The 20,654-nt window shown below is 39.8% G+C and overlaps 3 protein-coding genes across 4 annotated transcripts; 1 reads left to right on the forward strand and 2 right to left on the reverse strand.

The window, feature by feature from the left end:
• Nucleotides 1–139: 139 nt before the first annotated feature.
• Nucleotides 140–6,860, reverse strand: LOC135101183 (cytochrome c oxidase subunit 5B, mitochondrial-like). Its single transcript, XM_064004785.1, has 3 exons — nt 6,698–6,860; nt 1,968–2,041; nt 140–581 (listed from the first exon to the last, which is right to left on the reverse strand). Exons 1-3 carry the CDS (start codon nt 6,777–6,779, stop codon nt 372–374), a joined length of 366 nt encoding a protein of 121 aa, XP_063860855.1. The 5' UTR covers nt 6,780–6,860; the 3' UTR covers nt 140–371.
• A 421-nt stretch (nt 6,861–7,281) lies between these two features.
• On the forward strand, nt 7,282–8,983 carry LOC135101184 (splicing factor 3B subunit 5-like). Of its 2 annotated transcripts, none has more exons than XM_064004788.1 (3): nt 7,282–7,441; nt 8,323–8,395; nt 8,490–8,983. In XM_064004788.1, exons 2-3 carry the CDS (start codon nt 8,332–8,334, stop codon nt 8,681–8,683), a joined length of 258 nt encoding a protein of 85 aa, XP_063860858.1. In that variant the 5' UTR covers nt 7,282–7,441; nt 8,323–8,331; the 3' UTR covers nt 8,684–8,983. The 2 variants fall into 2 exon arrangements, with proteins under 2 accessions (XP_063860858.1, XP_063860857.1); XM_064004787.1 differs by having other exon boundaries at nt 7,284–7,445.
• Nucleotides 8,984–10,308: 1,325 nt separating this feature from the next.
• Nucleotides 10,309–20,437, reverse strand: LOC135101182 (DNA-directed RNA polymerase III subunit RPC6-like). The gene is made up of 9 exons (XM_064004784.1): nt 20,330–20,437; nt 19,667–19,713; nt 17,376–17,493; nt 16,757–16,858; nt 15,523–15,672; nt 13,976–14,103; nt 13,340–13,463; nt 12,682–12,852; nt 10,309–11,609 (listed from the first exon to the last, which is right to left on the reverse strand). Exons 2-9 carry the CDS (start codon nt 19,702–19,704, stop codon nt 11,526–11,528), a joined length of 915 nt encoding a protein of 304 aa, XP_063860854.1. The 5' UTR covers nt 19,705–19,713; nt 20,330–20,437; the 3' UTR covers nt 10,309–11,525.
• Between the last annotated feature and the right edge of the window lie 217 nt (nt 20,438–20,654).

The following is a 20,654-nucleotide window of genomic DNA, read 5'->3' on the forward strand; positions in this document are numbered from 1 at the left end:
ACTTAACTTTCTTTCCAGTTTCATCCTACCTTCTGTCTGTCTCTCATATCTATTCATTTTCATTTCAACTACTTCAGCACAATGATCCAACAATCTATTTGATCTCACTACTTTCATATTAGAATGGAAACAGCAAAACTGAATGGGAATTCTCTTTATTTCCAGTCTACTTACATAATTACAAGATGTTCAAATCCACATTTTCACCGTTACTTGGCACTCCTTTGTGAATCCCAAGTGTATTGAGTAGCCAGATCAGTTCATATATACAAGAGAATACAGGAAAGGAATGACACACGGCACCACTGATCCAACAAAACCATTAATATTCATTCATTAAAACCTTAAACTGAAGCTATCCATAAAACATATTAGACCATGGGTTTTCCTTCAGCTAGCTGGAACCAGTATCCACACTCGCATCGCTTGGTCTCTCCCTTCTCGAGCCACATCCAGTTGATGCAGGTGGCATCTTCTTCACATATGCATCCTACCAATCTCTTCTCATAGAAAGAAGGCACGACGGTTGGGTTGGCCTTGTCTCCGCTCACACGCTTGTACACCCTCATGTCAAAGGGGTTCTGGAGAAAGACAGACACAGGTAAACATTTATCACTGCTACATTTGTTACAACTTTGAGGTCTCTCTCTCTCTCTATTTCCAGTCTACTTAGTCTTCTCTCTCTCTCTCTCTCTCTCTCTCTCTCTCTCTCTCTCTCTCTCTCTCTCTCTCTCTCTCTCTCTCTCTCTCTCTCTCTCTCTCTCTCAGCACAGCCCACATACCCTCAGTACATTTTATAAATCAGTTGCTCACCACCTTGCCTCAAGAACGTAGTATGTAAACGTACTATACTATGTTCACTTAAGCTAAGATTCCTGGCACCCAGGAGGGTTTGTAAGCTCATAGATGATTGATTGGCTGCACTGCTTTCTTGCTAGCACACATGTCAAGCAACATTTTGCATGCCTGAGTGAGAAATGTTCCTATACATGAAGTGAGTTATGACATAATATAGAAACATTTCTTACTCAAGCATTCAAAATGTTGCTTCATGCAAGTGGTAATGAGAAAGCAGTGCAGCCAATCAGCTATGACCTTACAAACCTGCCTAGGTACCAGGAATCTACCTTAAGTGAACATTGCATAGGCTGCCTTTTTTTTATTACTTGTTACTGTTGTCTTATGTTTTGTAATTATGAAATAAAATGAAGATGGAAGAGTTCTTTTTATTGTTTCTTTTGCATGAAAATTGTTGAACTGTTTAGAATGAATGATACAGTCTGCTCCTCAGGGCTGTTCACCCAGACCATACATTGAAAATATGATGTATTATGGTGACCAATGGTCACCATAATACATGGCCCTTCATAAAAACCTCTTGTTCAAGATTATGACTCAGCTTTAGTTGGTTTTAGACACAGTAACACCAATTACTGGAAGCTGAAACTTACAACTACAACACACTGGGAGATGGGATAAAATGTAATTTTAATTTATTTCTAAATAATGTTTGTATGTATGATTTTGTGTGTGTGTGTTTACCTCTATTCATGGGACTGTCAGCCTCACACCTAGCCATGGTGTGCAGCCAATGAAGTAAAGAGAGCTAATAACAAGTCTATTAATGTAGTGGTTACTCAAGTTTCTTAGGCTCAAGTTCTGTGGTTCACTGGCTCAGTGCTGCACCAAAAATGTTCCTGCTCTTCTTGACATCATATATATATATATATATATATATATATATATATATATATATATATATATATATATATATATATATATATATAAAGCAGGAATCAACAAGAAGTAAGATAACAAGGATGCTTACTATCTTGTTATTAAAATGCAGCCACCACATACAAGTTACAATTTTATGTAAATACTCACTTGAAAGAAAATCTGAATAACCACTGGTGGCCCAGTGTATTGCTGACACAATACAGCGACAACACTGAATAACTACTTACATCATTGCCAGCAGCCTTAGCCAGCAATTCCTGCTTCTCCAGTCCTGTCGCATGCTCCAGGGGGTCAGCCATCACTGCAAAGCACAAACACCTGTTAATCAATCTAAAAAAAAAGTCATATGCAACTGCATGCACTGTGCAAAAAAAAATACAAATAGAGGAAAGATCTGAAAGACCTCTGCATGGAAATAAAGTGCCAAGGTGCACATCCAAGGGGTAAGGCCATCACACCACCACACCAATAGCAAATACATTCAAAATCAATTATCACTCCATTGTTATGCTACCCCAATTCAATGAAGATATTTGCACAAAATGAGTAAGGATATATTGTCTGGAAAGCATGGCTGCTCAGCAAAATGATACTATCAAAACTTAGGCAAGGAGGAGTCTGGTGAATACTGGGAGCGACAGCACACATGCACACCAGATGCCTGGCTGGCCGCACCAAAAGCCATTAATGGTTACATCAATCCTCACTGTACTAAAAACAATGATACAAACAACACATTTATAGGATATCTTCACTGCTTATATGCAATGAATTTTATGAGTAGTGGCCAGAATCTTAAAAAAATTTATTCACAACCTGTGACAAACGTACTGGCTGGCCACACTCTGTTGCACTCCCACACAACTGTTCCATTACACAAACATGCTCACTGTACCTGTAGCAGAAGTCTGGCAAAATACCTGTACTGACAATCCATCAAGAATGTTCTGTAATTTCCTATGGTAAAACCTCCTTAATTTGACCTTAGTTTTTACTAAATGAAATTCCAACTTAGGATAAATATCAATAAAAACCTTTGGAAACCCCTATTGCATATAAAACAAAATGTTTCTTTAGTATGTGTTTATTCATTACTTTCTACCTCCAAAGTAAGAAATGGAGATGTTGCTAAAGATTTACAAAATTTACTATAGTAAATTTAATTTTCTATTTTACAGATTTTGCCTTTTTGGATATTTTCTTTTTAAATCAAACATTTTGTGTTACTGTACTGACTTCAGTGAAATTCTGACTTATGGATGTTATACAGTATTCTGTCCTCCATAGTCATTCAATTCATGGCAGATTAATGCAGGCAAGACATGGAGCTTGCTGGTGCTTGGTGTTGCCTCCTGCACCCTTGACATGGACACCAGTCGCTGATAAAGTGGTGGTGACAACAACAACAGGGTCATCTTTACTAAGCTTCTTTGAATGAGGAAATTTCCGGTACAATTTTTCATGTGACATGGCATTGAGTATATAATCTGTATCAAGTAGGTTTCCTTGCTAATCAGATGTGGAAACTTTACATATGCTATTCACTGTCCTACACTGCTATCATATATTATCTCTCCTGTTGCTGATAAGACTCCCTTCATTCTCAGGCGAGGAACACCACACTCCACTCTGGGAAGACAGCCCACCTGATTTTTTCCCTCAGACAATGAATATTAGACCTCTGCTGATAAAATTCGGGCCACCTTTTTCCTGTCTTTTTTTAGTGTGTATACTCGTGTGTGCATATTAACACACACACATGCATGCAGTTAATACAGTAAAATCCCTCTTATACCGCCGACATGCTGGATACTTGAATATTGCCGGATACTTGAATAGAAGTGAAATTATGTCCACAATCACCACCCTACACTCACGCATCTTACCATAACAAAGATCAGCTGATCTTAATCAGCAGCTGATCTGATCAGCTGCTTAAGTGTAAGCACAACACGCTTCCTCTTTTCTACAACTTTAGGCATGATGAAGGCGTCAGGCGATAAACAGTGCACACGTGGGACTGAGTCACTGAGTAAACACAGTGCAGTGGGCCGTGGATGGCGTGAAGCAGTGCGCTCTGGTGGTGAGGGGACAAAGTATGCCTCGCACGGGAATTTTAATCGATTTTATGAGTACACATTGATTTTTTATTGATTTTAAGGCTTGGGGAAAAATGTGCCGGATACTTGAAGCTGCCGGATACTCGAATGCCAGATGAGGGGGATTTTACTGTATGCTGGCCAGTTGTGTGCTATTTAAATATGCATGGAAACAATCAATTACATAAATGTATCAATAAGTTGTATATTTCAAAACATGCCAGGTTATGGAGACAAGGAAGTGGCACAGTGCTGAGAAGCTTGCCACCCCCAGCACTGACAGGCAATGATCACCAAAGACCAAAGACCTATTCATTTCTCAGTAATATATGATCTAAACACTGAAAGAGTCAGTAGTGCAATTAATGTGCTGAATCAATTCATCCAAGCCAAACACTAATGTTGTTTCAATATCGTCCAAAAATTCAGATCACCACTAACCCTTTCACTCAGTTCAAGATAGACGGACAATAGAGCTAACCGCACACAACCAATAAAGCCAGTATTAAAAAAAAAATGCTAGAAGAAAAAAAAAAAAAAAAAAAAAAAAAAAACAATCCAGCAGCCACAAATGGTTGAACTATAATATAAATGAGTGATGATTGGTGGTGGTGATGTCACTTCAAGCTGCCGGCACCAGATGAAGGGTGGAATTGTCATGGCCTCTGTACTTACACTGGTATTCAGAGTATGAAGCAAAGAACAAGATGTACTCAAGGGGATGCTGGGTAATGGGAGGTGTGCTAAGACTCAGGTTATGCTACATTTGCTACCTATTCTGCCGGGACCTCTTAATTATTATTCACTGACCATACTGCACTGGAGAATGAAGCTTTCACTCTAAAAATCATAAACATTATAATAAAACAAACTAGAATATCAGTGGTAATGCATGTCCACCCCACAATACCTACTGTTTGTGGAGGAAATATCCTTAAGAATGACCCCCAAAAAATAAATAAATAAATAAAAATAAAATAAATAAATAAATAAAAAAAAACAATAAAAGTAAGAAAATAAAAAAAATAAATACAATAAAAAACAAATAAATAAATAAATAAATGGAGAGGCTGGATAAAGAGACAGAAGCTGAACCAATGACTGACACTGCTTTCTAAAGAGACTGAAAACTGTGGTGCACTTCAGTAAATCATCTCATCCTGGCCTGAGTTCCTCCTTCAGCCAGTGGGAGAGAAGGGAAGGGAGGAAGTATTGATCTGTATATATATTACTGAAGCTGCCCCCCCCCCCAAACACACACACATACACACACACACACACACACACAATCAATACTGACACCAAGATACATTTTAAAGTTATCATTATGGTGGTAAGTCCTTCACTGATCAATGTTAATTAACAGCCAATAATGATGATACCACCCTGCACTTTTCCACATCTTTTCATCGACATCCAACTCTTCAGGAAGTAAACATTTCACGCAGGGAAGCCACAGAATGCCTGACTTCTGATCTTTCTAAAAAATTTTGATTGGGCAGAGCAAACTTGGTATTGTTCAATGCCTCAAAAACTCAATTCCTCCATCTGTCAACTTGACACAACCTTCCAGACAACTATCCCCCCCTCTTCAATGATACTCAACTGTCCCCCCTCTTCTACACTGAATATCCTTGGTCTGTCCTTTACTTATAATCTGAACTGGAAACTTCACATCTCATCTCTAGCTAAAACAGCTTCTATGAAGTTAGGCGTTCTGAGACGTCTCCGCCAGTTTTTCTCACCCCCCCCAGCTGCTAACTCTGTACAAGGGCCTTATCTGTCCATGTATGGAGTATGCTTCACATGTCTGGGGGGGGTTCCACTAATACTGCTCTTCTAGACAGGGTGGAATCAAAAGCTTTTCATCTCATCAACTCCTCTCCACTAACAGACTGTCTTCAGCCTCTCTCTCATCGCCGCAATGTTGCATCTCTAGCTGTCTTCTACCACTATTTTCATGCTAACTGCACTTCTAATCTTGGTAACTGCATGCCTCCCCTCCTTCTGCAGCCTTGCTGCACAAGACTCTTCTTTCTCTCATCCCTATTCTGTTGACCTCTCTAATGCAAGAGTTAACCAGTATTCTCAATCATTCATTCCTTTCTCTGAAACTCTGGAACTCCCTGCCTACTTCTGTACTTCCACCTTCCTATGACTTGAAACTCTGAATTTTCTTCAAGAGGGAGGTTTCAAGACACTTATCCTTCAATTTTTTACTACTGCTTTGGACACTTTTCTGGGACTGGCATCTGTTTTTTTTTTTTTTCCTTGGCCAGTGTCCCTCCTACATAAAAAAAAGAACAATATTAATGATAATTTATAAGCAGTTTAATACACCTTCACTACTTCTGTATATGGTAAAAACTGCTACTACTACTACTATCTGGTGACATCACAAATACAACTGGGCAAAAAAAAAAAATATATATATATATACTGACAGGATGAGATCTATTAGAGTAACATGCAGTTCCTTTCTTCTGTATCACATCACGTCTTCGCTGTCATCACCTACACACTAAACAAGGGGAACAAAGCAACCTTTCTTCTACCATCACCACACCTCTACAATTACCGACAGGAAATATATAGCTAATTAAATGAATCCATACAAAACACGTATTTTCATCTCCCGCTATCACAGCATCACCACAACTTTACCGCACCACCACCACCACCACTACCACAGCCACAGCCAGCCCGCATTATTCCTTCCTCTACAACAACACCACCACCACATCTCTACCACACCATTACCGCCTCCCTACCACAGCAGCACCACCACCACCACCAGAGCCAAGCCGGACACCACCACCTCCATCTCTACCACACTGCCACAGCTCCACCACACTTACTTTTGTTGGCACAGCTCGCGGCGGACACGTGCAGGCCGCGACGAGCGGAGACGGTGACGCAGCGGGCGATGAGGGAGGCCATGGTAGGGAAAATATTGAAGTGGAGCAGCGAGACTATGCCTCTCGTCAGCTGATCGCCGGAGTGAAGGCTGGGGATTGCGTAAGACTGAGGCGATAGTTCTGTTTTGGAAATGTTTTATCATTTTTTATTGTTGAAGTAGTTTTAATGCAGTACTGGTGATATTTTGTTTGTTATTTTATATTTATTTGTTGATTGAGTGATCTTTTTAAGAAACTGAGAGTTTTAGTTTGTTTCACTATAAATATTATATACATTATTACTCAAGTCCTGCTGCAGTATTTTGTTGTTCCTCGTTACCTGTTGTTTGTTATTTCGGGTTACTTTGTAGCGTGAATTGTCGCTTTTTTTCTTTTTCTTTGTACATTATATATATAAACACAACATATAAACGCATTTATCAAACGTCGAAAAGCTAAACCATTTCAAATAATCCACTCACTTCCTATTCTTTTTCTATAAGTTTGTACCATAAAATGCATTATGCAGACCAAAATATCAATGTAGAACAGAAGAGAACCAGCAATCAACATGTAAACAAACACACACACACACACAAACACACACCAGAAGAGGAGGAATTTTGTGTTGGCGAGAAAGAAGTATTGTGTTGAAGGCAGCGGCTTGAGTTACGAGGAAGTTTTGATTATTGTGACTGTTCTGAAGTGAGTGAGTATACTTGATACCTGGTTTAGTTTAAAGAAAGAATCCTGAGAACCGTCGTGTGGTGCAAAATCAGCATGGGAGGCGCAGGCGGGCTGGCAGGGTTAGACGTCCGCCAGAAATACAAATTCCACAGGATCTAATTAACATACAGGGTTACAAGGCTACTCCACATGGTTCAATATTTGGTTAAGTTTGAATTATAACTAGTATTATTAGTGAAAATTCCCTTTATTCCCTCCCCTCCGTGAACTTTCAATTACAATCATTATTTTCCAGTGTAGCTCATAAAATAACTTTTCTTCGTGTCCCTCCTGTGTCTTCCATTGTTGCGCTCACTAATTTTTATAGCATAACTAGTAAAAAGTGTCATTTCTCTTGTTATGATCATTATTTCTTTGTAAAGCTTGTAAATTCCCTTTCCTCCTCCTCCCTTCTGCGTCTAATCTCTTGTTGTGGCCACTTGACCACTGCCAGATGTGTGTGTGTGTGTGTGTGTGTGTGTGTGTGTGTGTGTGTGGCCGAGTGGAGCATTGTGCTGAGTGAGCATAAGAACACAAGAGAAAATGTAAAAAAAAACATGAGGCCTACACACAGCAGTCCCTGTATGAAACCTGCCTACTTGTTTCCACCTATCATCCCCATCCATAAATTTGTCTCATCCTCCTTTAAAGCCCCTAATGACTCACCACTGACAACCTGATTTCTGAGTCTTTTCCATTCATCCACCACTGAGAGCCAATTCCTTCCTCTTCCTTTAACTTCAAGCTTGAACCGAACCTGTTATTTCTTGTTGTATCCCAATTACTGATCCTGAGAATTTTGCTTATGTCCCCCTTGTTGTAACTCCTGTACCCTCATACCATCCTCTCCTCCCCCACAGATTGAGGCAATGGGTGACCGGTACAACATTCACTCACAACTTGAGCATCTACAGTCCAAGTACATCGGCACAGGTAGAAAATGTTGGGCAGTTTGGGATTGAGCAGTGAGTGAAGTGGGCCGAGGAACATCACCTAAATAACACACACGTTTTGATCCACCTTGCAGGACATGCAGACACGGCACAGTTTGAGTGGTGCGTCAACCAGCAGCGCGACACCTATGCCTCCTACATGGGCCACTTTGATATGCTGAATATGATTGCCATCGGGGAGAATGAAACCAAGGCCAGGGTTCGCTTCAACATGATGGAGAAGATGGTGCAGCCGTGTGGGCCACCGCCAGAGAAGAATGAGGACTGATTCACTTGTGTTGTCATGTTGTCCTCCTGTTCTGTGTAAGACTGGGAACAGAACTTAAGAGAATTTCAGTCATGATGGGGAAAAATTGAACCTCAATGATGATGAGAATGTAAGAAGATTTCAGGCATAATGAGGGAAAGAGAACTTGAACTGAAATGGGAAAAGAGAGCTTGAATTTAAATGGAAAAAAGAGTTTGAATTATGTTGGGGAAAAGATAATTTTAATTTTGGTTATGTGACAAAGATCAGATGACATGTGGACCTTCTCTTCAAACATTTTATAAATAAAGCTTGAAAAGACAGGTCTCTCTCATATCCTTTACAATTCAAGACACTTATCCTTCAATTTTTGACTGCCGCTTTGGATCCTTTTTATGGAACTGGCATTTCAGTGGGCATTTTTTTTTTATTGGATTTTTGTTGCCCTTGGTCAGCGTCCCTCCTACATAAAAAGAAAAAAATCAGCTTGAATCATGATGCACAAAAGGAAAACTTGAACTGTAATAGAATGTGGCCAGGATCAAATAAAGTGTAAAGCTCCAACTTTTCTTCAAACATTTCATAAACAGAGCTTCAAAAGATGCACCTCTCGTAGTCTCTTACAAAATGTTTCGTACTGACTTTGACGTATTTCTTTTGCATTTCTCAGAACACGAGAGACAAGTACAGAACATACAAACGTGTCTTTTAACAAGGTACACACTCACTCACGTTAATCATGTCTTAACCATATTCACATAACATCAACCAGCTACTGACCAATTTTTATTATCTAGTTATTTATTTTTTACAAGGGATTCCAGACACCACTGGACCCTTAGATCCTTACCAGACAATCTGACTTCACTACGCCAACTATGCTTTTACAGAAAGACTACGTAAACCAGACCAAAAGAAGAGCAGAACTGTACTGCTGAGGAAGTGAAGTCCACCTTGTAAGTCATAATTCAATAATACAACAGTAAAACAAGACATCAGGCTTATCTTTAAATGAGGAAATGAATCTGGGGACGTGATAAGATGAGAAGAACAGAGTTATTAAAAGAACCTGGAGAAAATGGTTAGAAAGAGAGAGAGAGAGAGAGAGATGGTAGTTACAGATCATGATGCAATAGGCAGGGACTGATTCAAAGAACTGGGAGAAAACTGGTTAAAGGAAGATCAAGAGAGGGACAGTAAGATGAGGGATGGGAGCCACAGAGGATGCAATGGACAGCAACAATGAGAAACAGCAAAAGAAGAATAACAGATTGTTGCTGGTGTGTTGATGTGGTGTGTGTATTATGTGGCTGGAGGTGAAAGTGCATCAACTGCCTCTTTCTTCTGTCAAACTAGTATATATATTACCTCATGAGAAGTTAATCAGTGAATGAGGAAGAGGATGACTGTGCTGTAGAGGTACAGACTGGGGTGGCACATATGGGGAAGTCAAGAGGAGAAGAAAACTGTATACCTGTGTTTTTGTATTCACACTGAGGAAAGAAAGAGGAAGAAAACTTGTATCTCTTTATATTAGGGTGGCACATATCAGCACTATGTCAAGAGGAGAAGGAGGAGGAGGAGGAGATGAAAACTATATACCTGTGTCTTTGTATTCACACTGAGAAAAGGAAGAGGAAGAAAACTTGTATCTCTTTATCTATATTCACACACTGAGGAAAGAACAAAAATCTTTACCCTCAGTATTGACACACTGAGGAAAGGAAGAAGAGAGGAGAACAATCTGTATCTTTGCCTCACTTTTCACACAGCAGGGAGGCAAACAATAACATGACAACAGTTTCCACACAAACATTAGCTTCCCTCACACTCTCCTCTGATGACACACTAAAGAAAAACATTAAAGTGTGCTGTATTCTTGTATTCAGGTTATGACCAGTACTTGTGTGTTCTTGTCTCCACATCTACACTGATCTGGCTTGCCTATTGCTGATGTACACTCCTTGCCTTTGCCACTTCTCACCAGCTCCAGAGATCAACATTTCAGTGGTGGAAGCTGTACTTTCTTGTATGATTCCAATTTTAAAGTATACTATACAGCACAGGTTAAGTTAGGTTTGCTACATCTGGCATGTGGTAATTATACAGCACTAGTGAACAGAATGTGTATTTGCTTCACTCTGTCTCTGTCTTGCCACCACACAAAATATACACACACAGGAAGAAAGGATTTGTATGAAGGCGGAATGGTGCTGTCACTTCAGTTCTCTCTCTCTTATTCTCTCATTCACACTCTCCACAAACACTTTACTAAACTCAGTACTCCAATGCAATATCTTTGACCATCTATGTCTTTTAATTAGCTAATTCCTACCTTCTCTTTCTAGTTTTACAATATTTACTAAAACTTACAAAAGATCACCTCAATTCTTTCTTATCAGTTCCTCATTCATATCTTCATCCTTCTCAACAGTCCAGAGTACAAAGTCTCCCTCACACACTGCCTTCCTAGCCATCTGTGCCTTTTAAAGATCTAGTTCCTACCTCCTCTCCCTATTCTACATCCCTTTTAGTTCCCTCCCAAAGCCAACTCTTGCATCTCTGTGGTCTTGTACCCCTCCATCAGTTCAGCTTCCCATTCTTTGCAATCTACAATCCACTTTAAAGCACTTCCCTCACTGACAACATAACAAGAGATCACTTCAGTTCTCTCTTCTCACTTCCTCATTCATATCTTCCCCCAACAGTCCAGAATGCAGAGTCTCTCCCACACACCACCTTCTTAATCATCAAATTCCTCTCCTCTCTTACCACTTTTACAACATTTGCCTCACTAACAGCAGCATTACAAAAGATCACAGCACTGTTACCCAATCACCGCCGCCACCACCACTGCCGCACCTCACCAGTCCAGGTTGAGCCATTCCTTCATGTAGCGGCACTTGGTGGGCGTCACGTCCCCCACATCGTCACACTGCTTGATCAGCTGCCATAAAGAAATATGTTCTGATATTCATCCAATTACCTCAAGATGAATAAGGCAGTTCTACATTCTCTCATCTCTATTCTGTCCACCTCTCTAACACAAAAGTTTTATTTATTTATTTATCTATTTTTTTTTGTAAACTCTGAAACTCTCTACCTGCTTCTGTATTTCCTTCTGCCTTTAACCTGTACTGTTTCAAGACACTCCTCATAATTTTGGATAATCCTTTTAACTATACTCTTTTGGGACTGTTACCTTCGATGGGACTTTTATTTATTTATTTTTAATCATTTATGTTGCCCTTGACCAATGCCCCTCTTAAAAAATAAAAATAAATAACAATAATAATAACAATTTCTAGTAGGATTTTCAAGTGCACTTTCATGACACAAGTGACAGTTTAACAGATTCATTACCATAAGAGGGAAAAGACACCCACAAGAATCAAAGCAGTCATCTCCAGGACCTTTGAAAACACTCCTCACTCTGTATCTTCTCAGCACATTCATAACAACACACAATGAGGGAAGCTGCAAGAAGCTGTCAGGTCTACAAGTGGCAGTCCCCACATGAGTCATAGCTACCTATTTTCACCTGTCATCCTCATTCATGAATTTATCTAATCTTTTAAGTTCCTCGATGACTCAGCCCTCCACACATAAAGACAGCAAGTCTCTCTTTTAACAGATAAAACAGATAACGAGTCTTTAAGTGGTATAGGGGATAAAACAAGGGTGATGTAGACAAAATTCTCAAGATCAGTAGTCAGGATAGAGCAAGGAATAGTTTGTTCAATCTAGAAAAGTTATATTTAAAAAAGAGGAAGGAACTGGTTCTCAGACAGATTGGTAGGTGAAGGCATGCACTCAGTAATCAAGTTGTTAGTATTGAGTCCTTAGGGAGCTTTAGAAGATCACACAAATTCATGGATGGGGATAAGAGATGGAAAGAGATAGGCATATTTCATACAGTGACAACCACATTGTAGGCCTGATGGCTTCTTGCAACTTCCCTGATTTCCTTATATTCTTATGTTCTAAGGTCAACATAACCCACCAGCCCTGCTACTCACCGGACACACACCACAGGGTATAGTCATGAGGGAAGGCGTTGGCAGGAAGGAAGTGACGGCCCTGTACAGCTTCAGTCCCTGGGCACCATCGGAGGCAACAGAGTGCTCCACCTTCCCATCAAACACCAGGGTCTCCAGAATGGTCTCAATGTCATCAATGCTCAGCTGGACCTGTAATATATAGATGGTGATTGGCAATACTCAACATGCAGCTCAACAATGCACCTTGATTGGAGTAGGGGTGGTGTAAGAAACAGTCTCATTAGAGGGGAAAGTAAACTAGTGTATGCTGTTTGTCTTTGCTGTAGAAGTATGTGGCCAGCTGTGCTACATCCAATCTCTTGAGGTACAGTAAAGGGGTTGGCAAGCTAAGAGTATGAATCATGTATCTGTGAATTAGTGGTGCTTTGTCTGGGTCACCTTGTATGGGATTGCCAGCCTGGTATATAGATAGAATGATCCTGGCAGAAATGGGTGGATAAGAGAGAAAATAAGACAAGGTTGAGGGTACAAGAGAGAGAGAGAGAGCTGAGAAGTGCCAATGTCTTTCCCTGGCTAAAGAACAGGATGCACTTTGGAGCCAAGGATTCACTGAGTCTATCCCTTTGCTGTGAGTAATGGACCCCCCCAGGACAGACAGACAATGCACTGCACTCACCTTAGTAATGCCCAGTTCATTGATGTGTTTGAGGACTTCCTTGGAGGAGATGTAAGAAGCATTTCTCACTGCAATGGGGCCACCTGCCACCTGCCTGGCCCGCACCATCCTCTGCTCTAAAAACCTGCAACAATAACTATGTCATAAGCTCCTGCTGAACTGTAGAGATAGGTGAAAAGTCCAGAAAGCTTGAAGAAGATCCTTATTGTCAAATGCAAAATACAGGGAAACAAATGCAGGAACACCTCTTTGTGTCACAGTGTGATGCCAGCTGGCCCCTGGATGTTTTGTGTACATATTGTACCAGGTATGAATCTCCTTCAGTAGTTTCTGTCCCTTGCATCTTTCTCGTTGACTCCCATCCTTTCCAATACTATCCCTCCATCTCACTCTCTGTCTTTCCTCAACTGGTTTCCTCCAAGCTTTTTTAATCAGTTCCTGGTCTTCTTTTCTTATGATGTGAACAGCCCATCTCATTTTATATCTTCCAATCACTTCTGTAATCCATTCCACTCTTGCTCTCCTCACTTCTTCATTTCACAAATATTCTGTGAGTGATACATTCATTACCCACCTCAACATTCTTCATGACTAACATAATGCTTTCACCTCTCCATGACAGCTATCCAGGCTCACCTCCAGCACTGTTGGTTGAGGATGTCCACAAACTCTGAGTCAAAGTGTTGGTCTGAGTACCATGCGCCTCCAGTCAGGGAGCGGTCAGGTTCAAGGTCATACAAAAGATACGTCTTCTTCTTGGGAGCCTGAAAGATTAAGGAAACCTGTTAGGCTGTTGATGTAGTGTTACTTGTACTATTTATGATGGTGCACTTGTCTATGGTATTTATTTGACTCTTTCACTGATGTACTGTGCTGGTGGGCTTATTTGTGGCAGTCACTTGGTTCTTTAACTCATGACATCTATGTTGGGTGTATATGAGTAAATGATAAATAAAGAGGCAAGAACTATACCTAATCCTTTCTGTGGGATATGCAAACACTTCTCAACACTAAAAACACAACACACAATCTCCATATGCATCTACAAGAAATAACAAAAGGAGTGAATGAAAAGTTTTCCAATTTCTAGGCAATATAATATTCATGGAACAAGAAAAAAGTGTCTCAGAAGGGATTTGTGATTAATGGAAAATGTAGCATATAGCAGTGAAAGAGTCAATATGCATTAAACCAGGCAAAGATTATCAAGCAGCACGAGAAGTGAACTGAATGCCATCACTTGCAAGGCATGAGTCCTGACTGTTGTGTACATGACTATACTTGTATGAGTGGAATGGACTCAATAATCAAGTTGCTAGTGGTAAGCCATTAGGGAGCTTTAAGAGAAGATTAGACAGATTTATGGATGGGGATGATAGGTAGAAATAGGTAGGTATGATTCATACAGGGACTGCCACGTGTAGGCCTGATGGCTTCTTGCAGCTTCCTTTATTTCTTATGTTCTTATGTAACTTCACTCCAAATCTTACCCATTTGCCAGTTGCTATGCTGAACCCACACATCTTGAACAAACACTGAATAAAGTCCATGATGAATTTATACTCTCCTCTTGTAATTTACTTAAGAATGAATGAGGTATGAGGCACACTCAGCTTAGTGTAACTGTGTTGGCTTTGCAATTCAAATATTTTATTGCTGCAGACTTGTGTTTTTTATATTCATCTAAATCAAGACATGAGTGTAACTAACAGATATATAGTATATTGTACATGCTTCTCTCCAGCAGTGATGAGGCTTGACAAAATAAGCAAGGAAAACATCTGAGACACACAAAATAACAAAATAAGCAAGGAAAACATCTGAGACACACGTATGTCACTTTGAATACAAAACTAGAGAGGCGAGACTGAGCTGGTGTGGGTGTGTCAAGAGGAGAGATAAAGAGTGTGTAGGGAGGAGGATGCTGGAGATGGATCTACCTGGCAGGAGAGAGAGAGAGAGAGGGAAAGAGAGGGATGACCTGTTTATGGATGCAGTGAAAGAAGACATGCTTGTAATATGTGCAACTGAAGAAGGTACAAAAAGACTGAGCATATTAGAGAGTTGACTGGCTGTGGCAATGCCTGACAGAATCCCCTACAAGAAGACGACAACAACGACAACAAAAATATGTTCCATTTGCAGTTCCACAAAAAACCAAGTGGGATATTTCAAACACTCACAGCGACTGAATTAAAACTCTTGATCAACTTCTTGCTCTCCAGTTTCCTCAGCACCTTCTCCACTGTGTTGAGATGCAGGTTGCTCTTGGATCGGATCTCCCGCGCCCAGATGCCCTGCGTGCCGTGCTCCTCGATAATCTTGTACACCACCTGCAGGAAACGCACATCAAGTATAGCATTAGTATGATGCAATGCTAGTCTGGTGTCAGTCAAGTGTAATGTTGGTTGGGGAATAAACAGGAAGGGCGGTGAAAAGGAATACTGGAAGAATAGGAGTGAAACAGAAGAGAGAATGAAAAATAAGTCATGGAAGAGAGGAGAAATGAGATGAGCAAACTTACACAGAAGAAAAGATATTATGTTAGCTAGATATAATGTTAGTCAGATGTGATGGTGGTCAAATAGTGCTAGTCAGATGTGATGGTAGTCAGATAGTGTTAGTTAGGTAGTGGTGGTCAAATAGTGTTAGTCAGATGTGGTGGTGGTCAGATAGTGTTAGTCAGATGTGATGTTGGTTAGATAGTGTTAGTCGGATGTGATGATGGTTAGATGGTGTTAGTCGGATGTGATGGTGGTCAGACAGTGTTAGTCGGATGTGGTGGTGGTCAGAAAGCGTTAGTCAGGTGTGGAGGTGGTTAGATAGTGTTAGTTAGATGTGATGGTGGTCAGATAGTGTTAGTCAGAAGATTTATGGTTGAATATAATGATGTTTTTTACTTTTATAATAATAATAATAATAATATATATATATATATATATATATATATATATATATATATATATATATATATATATATATATATATATATATATATATATATATATATATATAAAAGCTAACAAAGCAAACAAAAGAACCATGTCAAGTAAAGCTTTAGTATTACATCTAAAAAAAAGTTAGTTATCATGTCTGGATAAATGCAATAATTTTTCAAAACTTTTATAATTCCAAACAGTGTCAGTCAAAAGTCTGGAGTTGAATGCAATGATTTTTTTACTTTATAATTCCAAAATACTGTTAGAGAGAGAGAGAGAGAGAGAGAGAGAGAGAGAGAGAGAGAGAGAGAGAGAGAGAGAGAGAGAGAGAGAGAGAGAGAGAGAGAGAGAGAATGTGTGTGTGTGTGTGTGTGTGTGTGTGTGTGTGTGTGTGTGTGTGTGTGTGTGTGTGTGTGTGTGTGTGTGTGTGTGTGTGTGTGTGTGTGTGTGTGTGTGTGTGTGTGTGGCGGTCGCACACCTGCTCCTCTGGCTCAGCTCCCTTGATGCGGTGGAGGCTGCCGGGGTCTCGCAGCTTGAACACCAGTGCTCCGTCATCCTTCTTTAGCATGTCAATCCGGCTCTGTCAACACAGCACCACAGTGTGAGGAGAGCTAGGTAATGCTTGAGCAAAGATCCCTTCAATAGTATTTGTACAAGATATTTTGAATTTTCAAATGAATTCTAGAAATAATTAATGCAAGCACTTTTTACCTGAAAAGCTTTGAATCAATAAAGGCTGCCTTAATGTATGATCTAAACTTGATAAAGTGTTTTAATGTTTGCTTCTTGGCCTGTCAAACATTCCTATCAGTGAACCACCAGACAAGAGAGTGGTATCTTCTTACTACCTGCTGTTTTTTGTTACTTTCCTGCTCTCTAACATAAGTACTCAGCAATGCAGTTTCTATTCTGGAGCTGTCACACACTTCTATCACTGAACCACCAGACAACAGAGTGGTGTCTCCTTACTACCTGCAGCTTTTATTTACCTTCCTGCTCTCTAACATAAGTACTCAACAATACAGTTTCTATTCTGGGGCAGTCACACACTTTTATAACTGAACCACCAAGCAATGAAGTGGTGTTGCCCCACATACATTTGCCAGCAGCTTGTTGATGACGTCCACCACCTGCTCCTGTTTCAGCTCCGGCATGTCGTTCTGGATTATCTGGTAGTTGATGCCTTGCTTGAACTCCTCACACAACTGAATCACCCTGGAAACAACAGTATTATAAGTTAGTAATCAGGTTTGGTGTAGGGGTTGGTTAAGAGGGGATGTGATGGAGGTCCTTACGTGATGTAGGGCATATAACAAGAGTGATATAAGCAAAATTCTCAGTGTCAGCAATCAGGATAGGGTAAGATTAAGAGGGGATGTGATAGGGGTCTTTAGATGGTGTAGGGCAAATAACAAAAGTGACAACCTAAATCCTTGGTGTCAGTAATCAGGATTGGACGGAAATAATGTGTTTCAGCTCCATAAAGTTAGATTTAAGATAAGACAGGAAGAAATTGTATCTGAAAATAGAGCACTAGATGACTGGAGTAGACTCAGTAATCAGAGTGTTGGTGCTGAGTCAACAGGGAGGTTGAAGATGAAGATGTATTTCTGGATAAAGATGACAGGTGGTATGTTTTATAAAGAGAATGTCATGTGTAGACTTGGTGGCTTCTTGTGGTTTCCCTTATTCTCTGATGTTCTTATGTTCATATGTTCTGATCAAAATTTTAGGAAACACTCATGACCACTTGATTTTTTGCTGTGATCTACATATGCCTAATAACAACATTAAAGTCAATATTTAAAATTTCAAAATGTTCTCACAACACCTGAAGTCACAGCTTAGCAAAGGTTGTCTTGATATCATGTCCCTTCACAACACAAAGTTCCTGGCTTCCAATCCACTATCTATCTATCAATTCACTACTGATCTATCTTCACCTGATGGCTGTCTAAAAAGAACTGCTCACAAATGGATGGATGTGCTTTCACAGGACAGAGGCTGTGGAAGGAAAACTGGGAAGCATATTGGGATAATCAAAATAAAAGTTAAGAAGTATCACTATTCTGGAATCCCTCACAATTCAGCTCCAGATCAACTGTTTTCAATCACCAACTCAAATTTCTGGGGTTACAGTTTTGCAAAGATTATGATGAAATATCCTTTCACAACATTAAGTTCCTGGCTTCCATTCACTATTTATTTATCTATCTACACCTAATGCCTTGACTATCTATTTATTTATCTACATCTGATGCCCGTCTAAAAAAAAGAACTGCCCCTAAATGGATAGCTGTATCAGGGCTGCACTCAGCAGAGGTTGTGGAAGGGAAACTGCAAACATGCTAAAATATTAAAAATAAAAAGTTAAAATATCTAAGAAATAATCCTTCACAATTTAACTTCAAACTTCTGAAGCCATAGTTTTGTTGTTCTGTTAAAATATTCCTTCACTGCACTAAGTTCCAGGCTATCAATATCCAATCCACCTGTCTATGTATCTGTCTACACCTGATGCTCCCAAATGGATGACTGTACTTTCACAAAACCAAGAATGTAGCAGGAAAATTGGGAAACATATTGGGATAATCAAAATGAAAGTTCATATATGAGAAGTGTCACTATTGAGGAATCTTTCACAATTCAGCTCCAATCTGAATGTCTTCCATCACAGTTTAGTGAAGATTGTTTTCATAAAATATCCCTTCACAACACAAACTTTCTGGGTTTTAATTTACTATCTACTTGTATTTATCTATGCCTGTTGTCTGTCTACAGAACTATCCCTACATGGACAGTTGTACTGGGGCTCTACAGGACAGAGGATGTGAAAGAAAAACTGGGAAGCATTGGGATAATTAAAATAAAAAGTTAATATATAAGAAATGCCATTATTCAAGAATCCTTCACAATTTGGCTCCAGATTAGTTGCTTACAGTCACCAATCCAAATTTCTTAAGTAACAGTTTGATAAATCAGGTACCTTACTAAGGATTTTGGCAGAAACGTTATGTCAATTTGACTGTTTTTTCTTTTTTCCAAAACAAGAAAGAAGTATGTCTAGCAGTCAGTGGGTGACGGCACCAACCAGCAGCAGCGTTACAATGTGGTGCCAGTTATTATGACAGACAAAGTGATAAAGCAGTACAGTTGAGGGCTATTTAAATTACACACTGGCACTACAGCAACAGCAATGTATATTTTCAGTGTCACTACTGCTTTATCAATAAACTCTTTATTATTAACATTATTCAATAATATTCTAAATAGGTGATCTGCACTATGCACACAACATAAGCAACACTCACACAGAGCACCGGCCAAGGCACAGGAGGTGGCAGTACACATACTCACTGCAACTCATGCAAGCACAGCACTTACTGACCTTTTCTCAACCTCAGATGACAGCGCTGAAGGAGCCATTTTGCCAATCTGGAAAAAGAGTGGGAGGAATGAACATGCCAAATATTTTACACTTCTAATATTTAATTTCCACAAAATATTTGTAGTAGCTGTGTTTGTCAAAAGTCGTGGATCATTAACATACAAGTTGTTTGTTTAAGACATTGTCCTCATTCATTACAGCGACATAAATAAGTTAATAAATAAACCTGGTCAACTCTTAATATATCAAAGCACATAAGTTTCTGAGGCATTCCAAACATATCAAAGCAACGAAGTCCAAAGAAAGCAAGCATTCTCAATGGAAGAGACACCTATGATCGCGAATGACAAGTCCAATTACTTCTATTACTCTGCAGTGACTCGCACCAGACGTCACTAGTCCTGGCCGGGCAGTCACTCAGGGCCATCCGGGTCCATCCCAGTGCTGCCCCGGTCCATGCACTAGTACTGTCTTTTACAGTCATAGCCAATACTAAGTAGCAGCAGAAATATTGTAAAACGTTTGGCAACAAAAGCTGGCAGTGTCCAGTCAGGTTGATAATGTTCTCTACACTGACGCAAAATATTGTTATTATACTTTTACACTTCCTTCACTGCACCATTTTCCCTTGTTGGGTACAAGTGTCAGCCTAGAGGTACGCACCTTAATCCAGCAGGCCGAGGGGCACCTGGCCTCTCAGTGTGCCACACACTTCGGTTTGTTTACATCGGCTCAGCGGAGAGACGGAGTCAGCAATACCGCTTTGGTAACGGAACTCAATAATATGAATATATATATATTTTCATCTATTCTTATATATCAAGGACATTGAAAAAGATAAAAATAATAATTGTAAAAAATATTCTTTTAATCTAGGTCATTCTTTCTCCTCCCCATTCAAAGAGAGAGAGAGAGAGAGAGAGAGAGAGAGAGAGAGAGAGAGAGAGAGAGAGAGAGAGAGAGAGAGAGAGAGAGAGAGAGAGAGAGA

This window comes from Scylla paramamosain, chromosome 6, assembly GCF_035594125.1.
Source record: "Scylla paramamosain isolate STU-SP2022 chromosome 6, ASM3559412v1, whole genome shotgun sequence".
Lineage (NCBI taxonomy): Eukaryota > Metazoa > Arthropoda > Malacostraca > Decapoda > Portunidae > Scylla > Scylla paramamosain.

Excerpts from the sequence above, each read along its gene's own strand:
- LOC135101184 (XM_064004788.1), top strand. The coding sequence starts at position 8,332 with ATGGGTGACCGGTACAACATTCACTCACAACTTGAGCATCTACAGTCC. Across the intron at positions 8,396-8,489 it reads GTCCAAGTACATCGGCACAG|GACATGCAGACACGGCACAG; the intron begins GTAGAAAATGTT and ends TCCACCTTGCAG.
- LOC135101183 (XM_064004785.1), bottom strand. The coding sequence starts at position 6,779 with ATGGCCTCCCTCATCGCCCGCTGCGTCACCGTCTCCGCTCGTCGCGGC. Across the intron at positions 2,042-6,697 it reads CGCGAGCTGTGCCAACAAAA|TGATGGCTGACCCCCTGGAG; the intron begins GTAAGTGTGGTG and ends TGTGCTTTGCAG. Across the intron at positions 582-1,967 it reads CTAAGGCTGCTGGCAATGAT|AACCCCTTTGACATGAGGGT; the intron begins GTAAGTAGTTAT and ends GTCTTTCTCCAG.
- LOC135101182 (XM_064004784.1), bottom strand. The coding sequence starts at position 19,704 with ATGGCTCCTTCAGCGCTGTCATCTGAGGTTGAGAAAAG. Across the intron at positions 15,673-16,756 it reads GAGCTGAGCCAGAGGAGCAG|GTGGTGTACAAGATTATCGA; the intron begins GTGTGCGACCGC and ends CGTTTCCTGCAG. Across the intron at positions 13,464-13,975 it reads CTCAACCAACAGTGCTGGAG|GTTTTTAGAGCAGAGGATGG; the intron begins GTGAGCCTGGAT and ends TTATTGTTGCAG.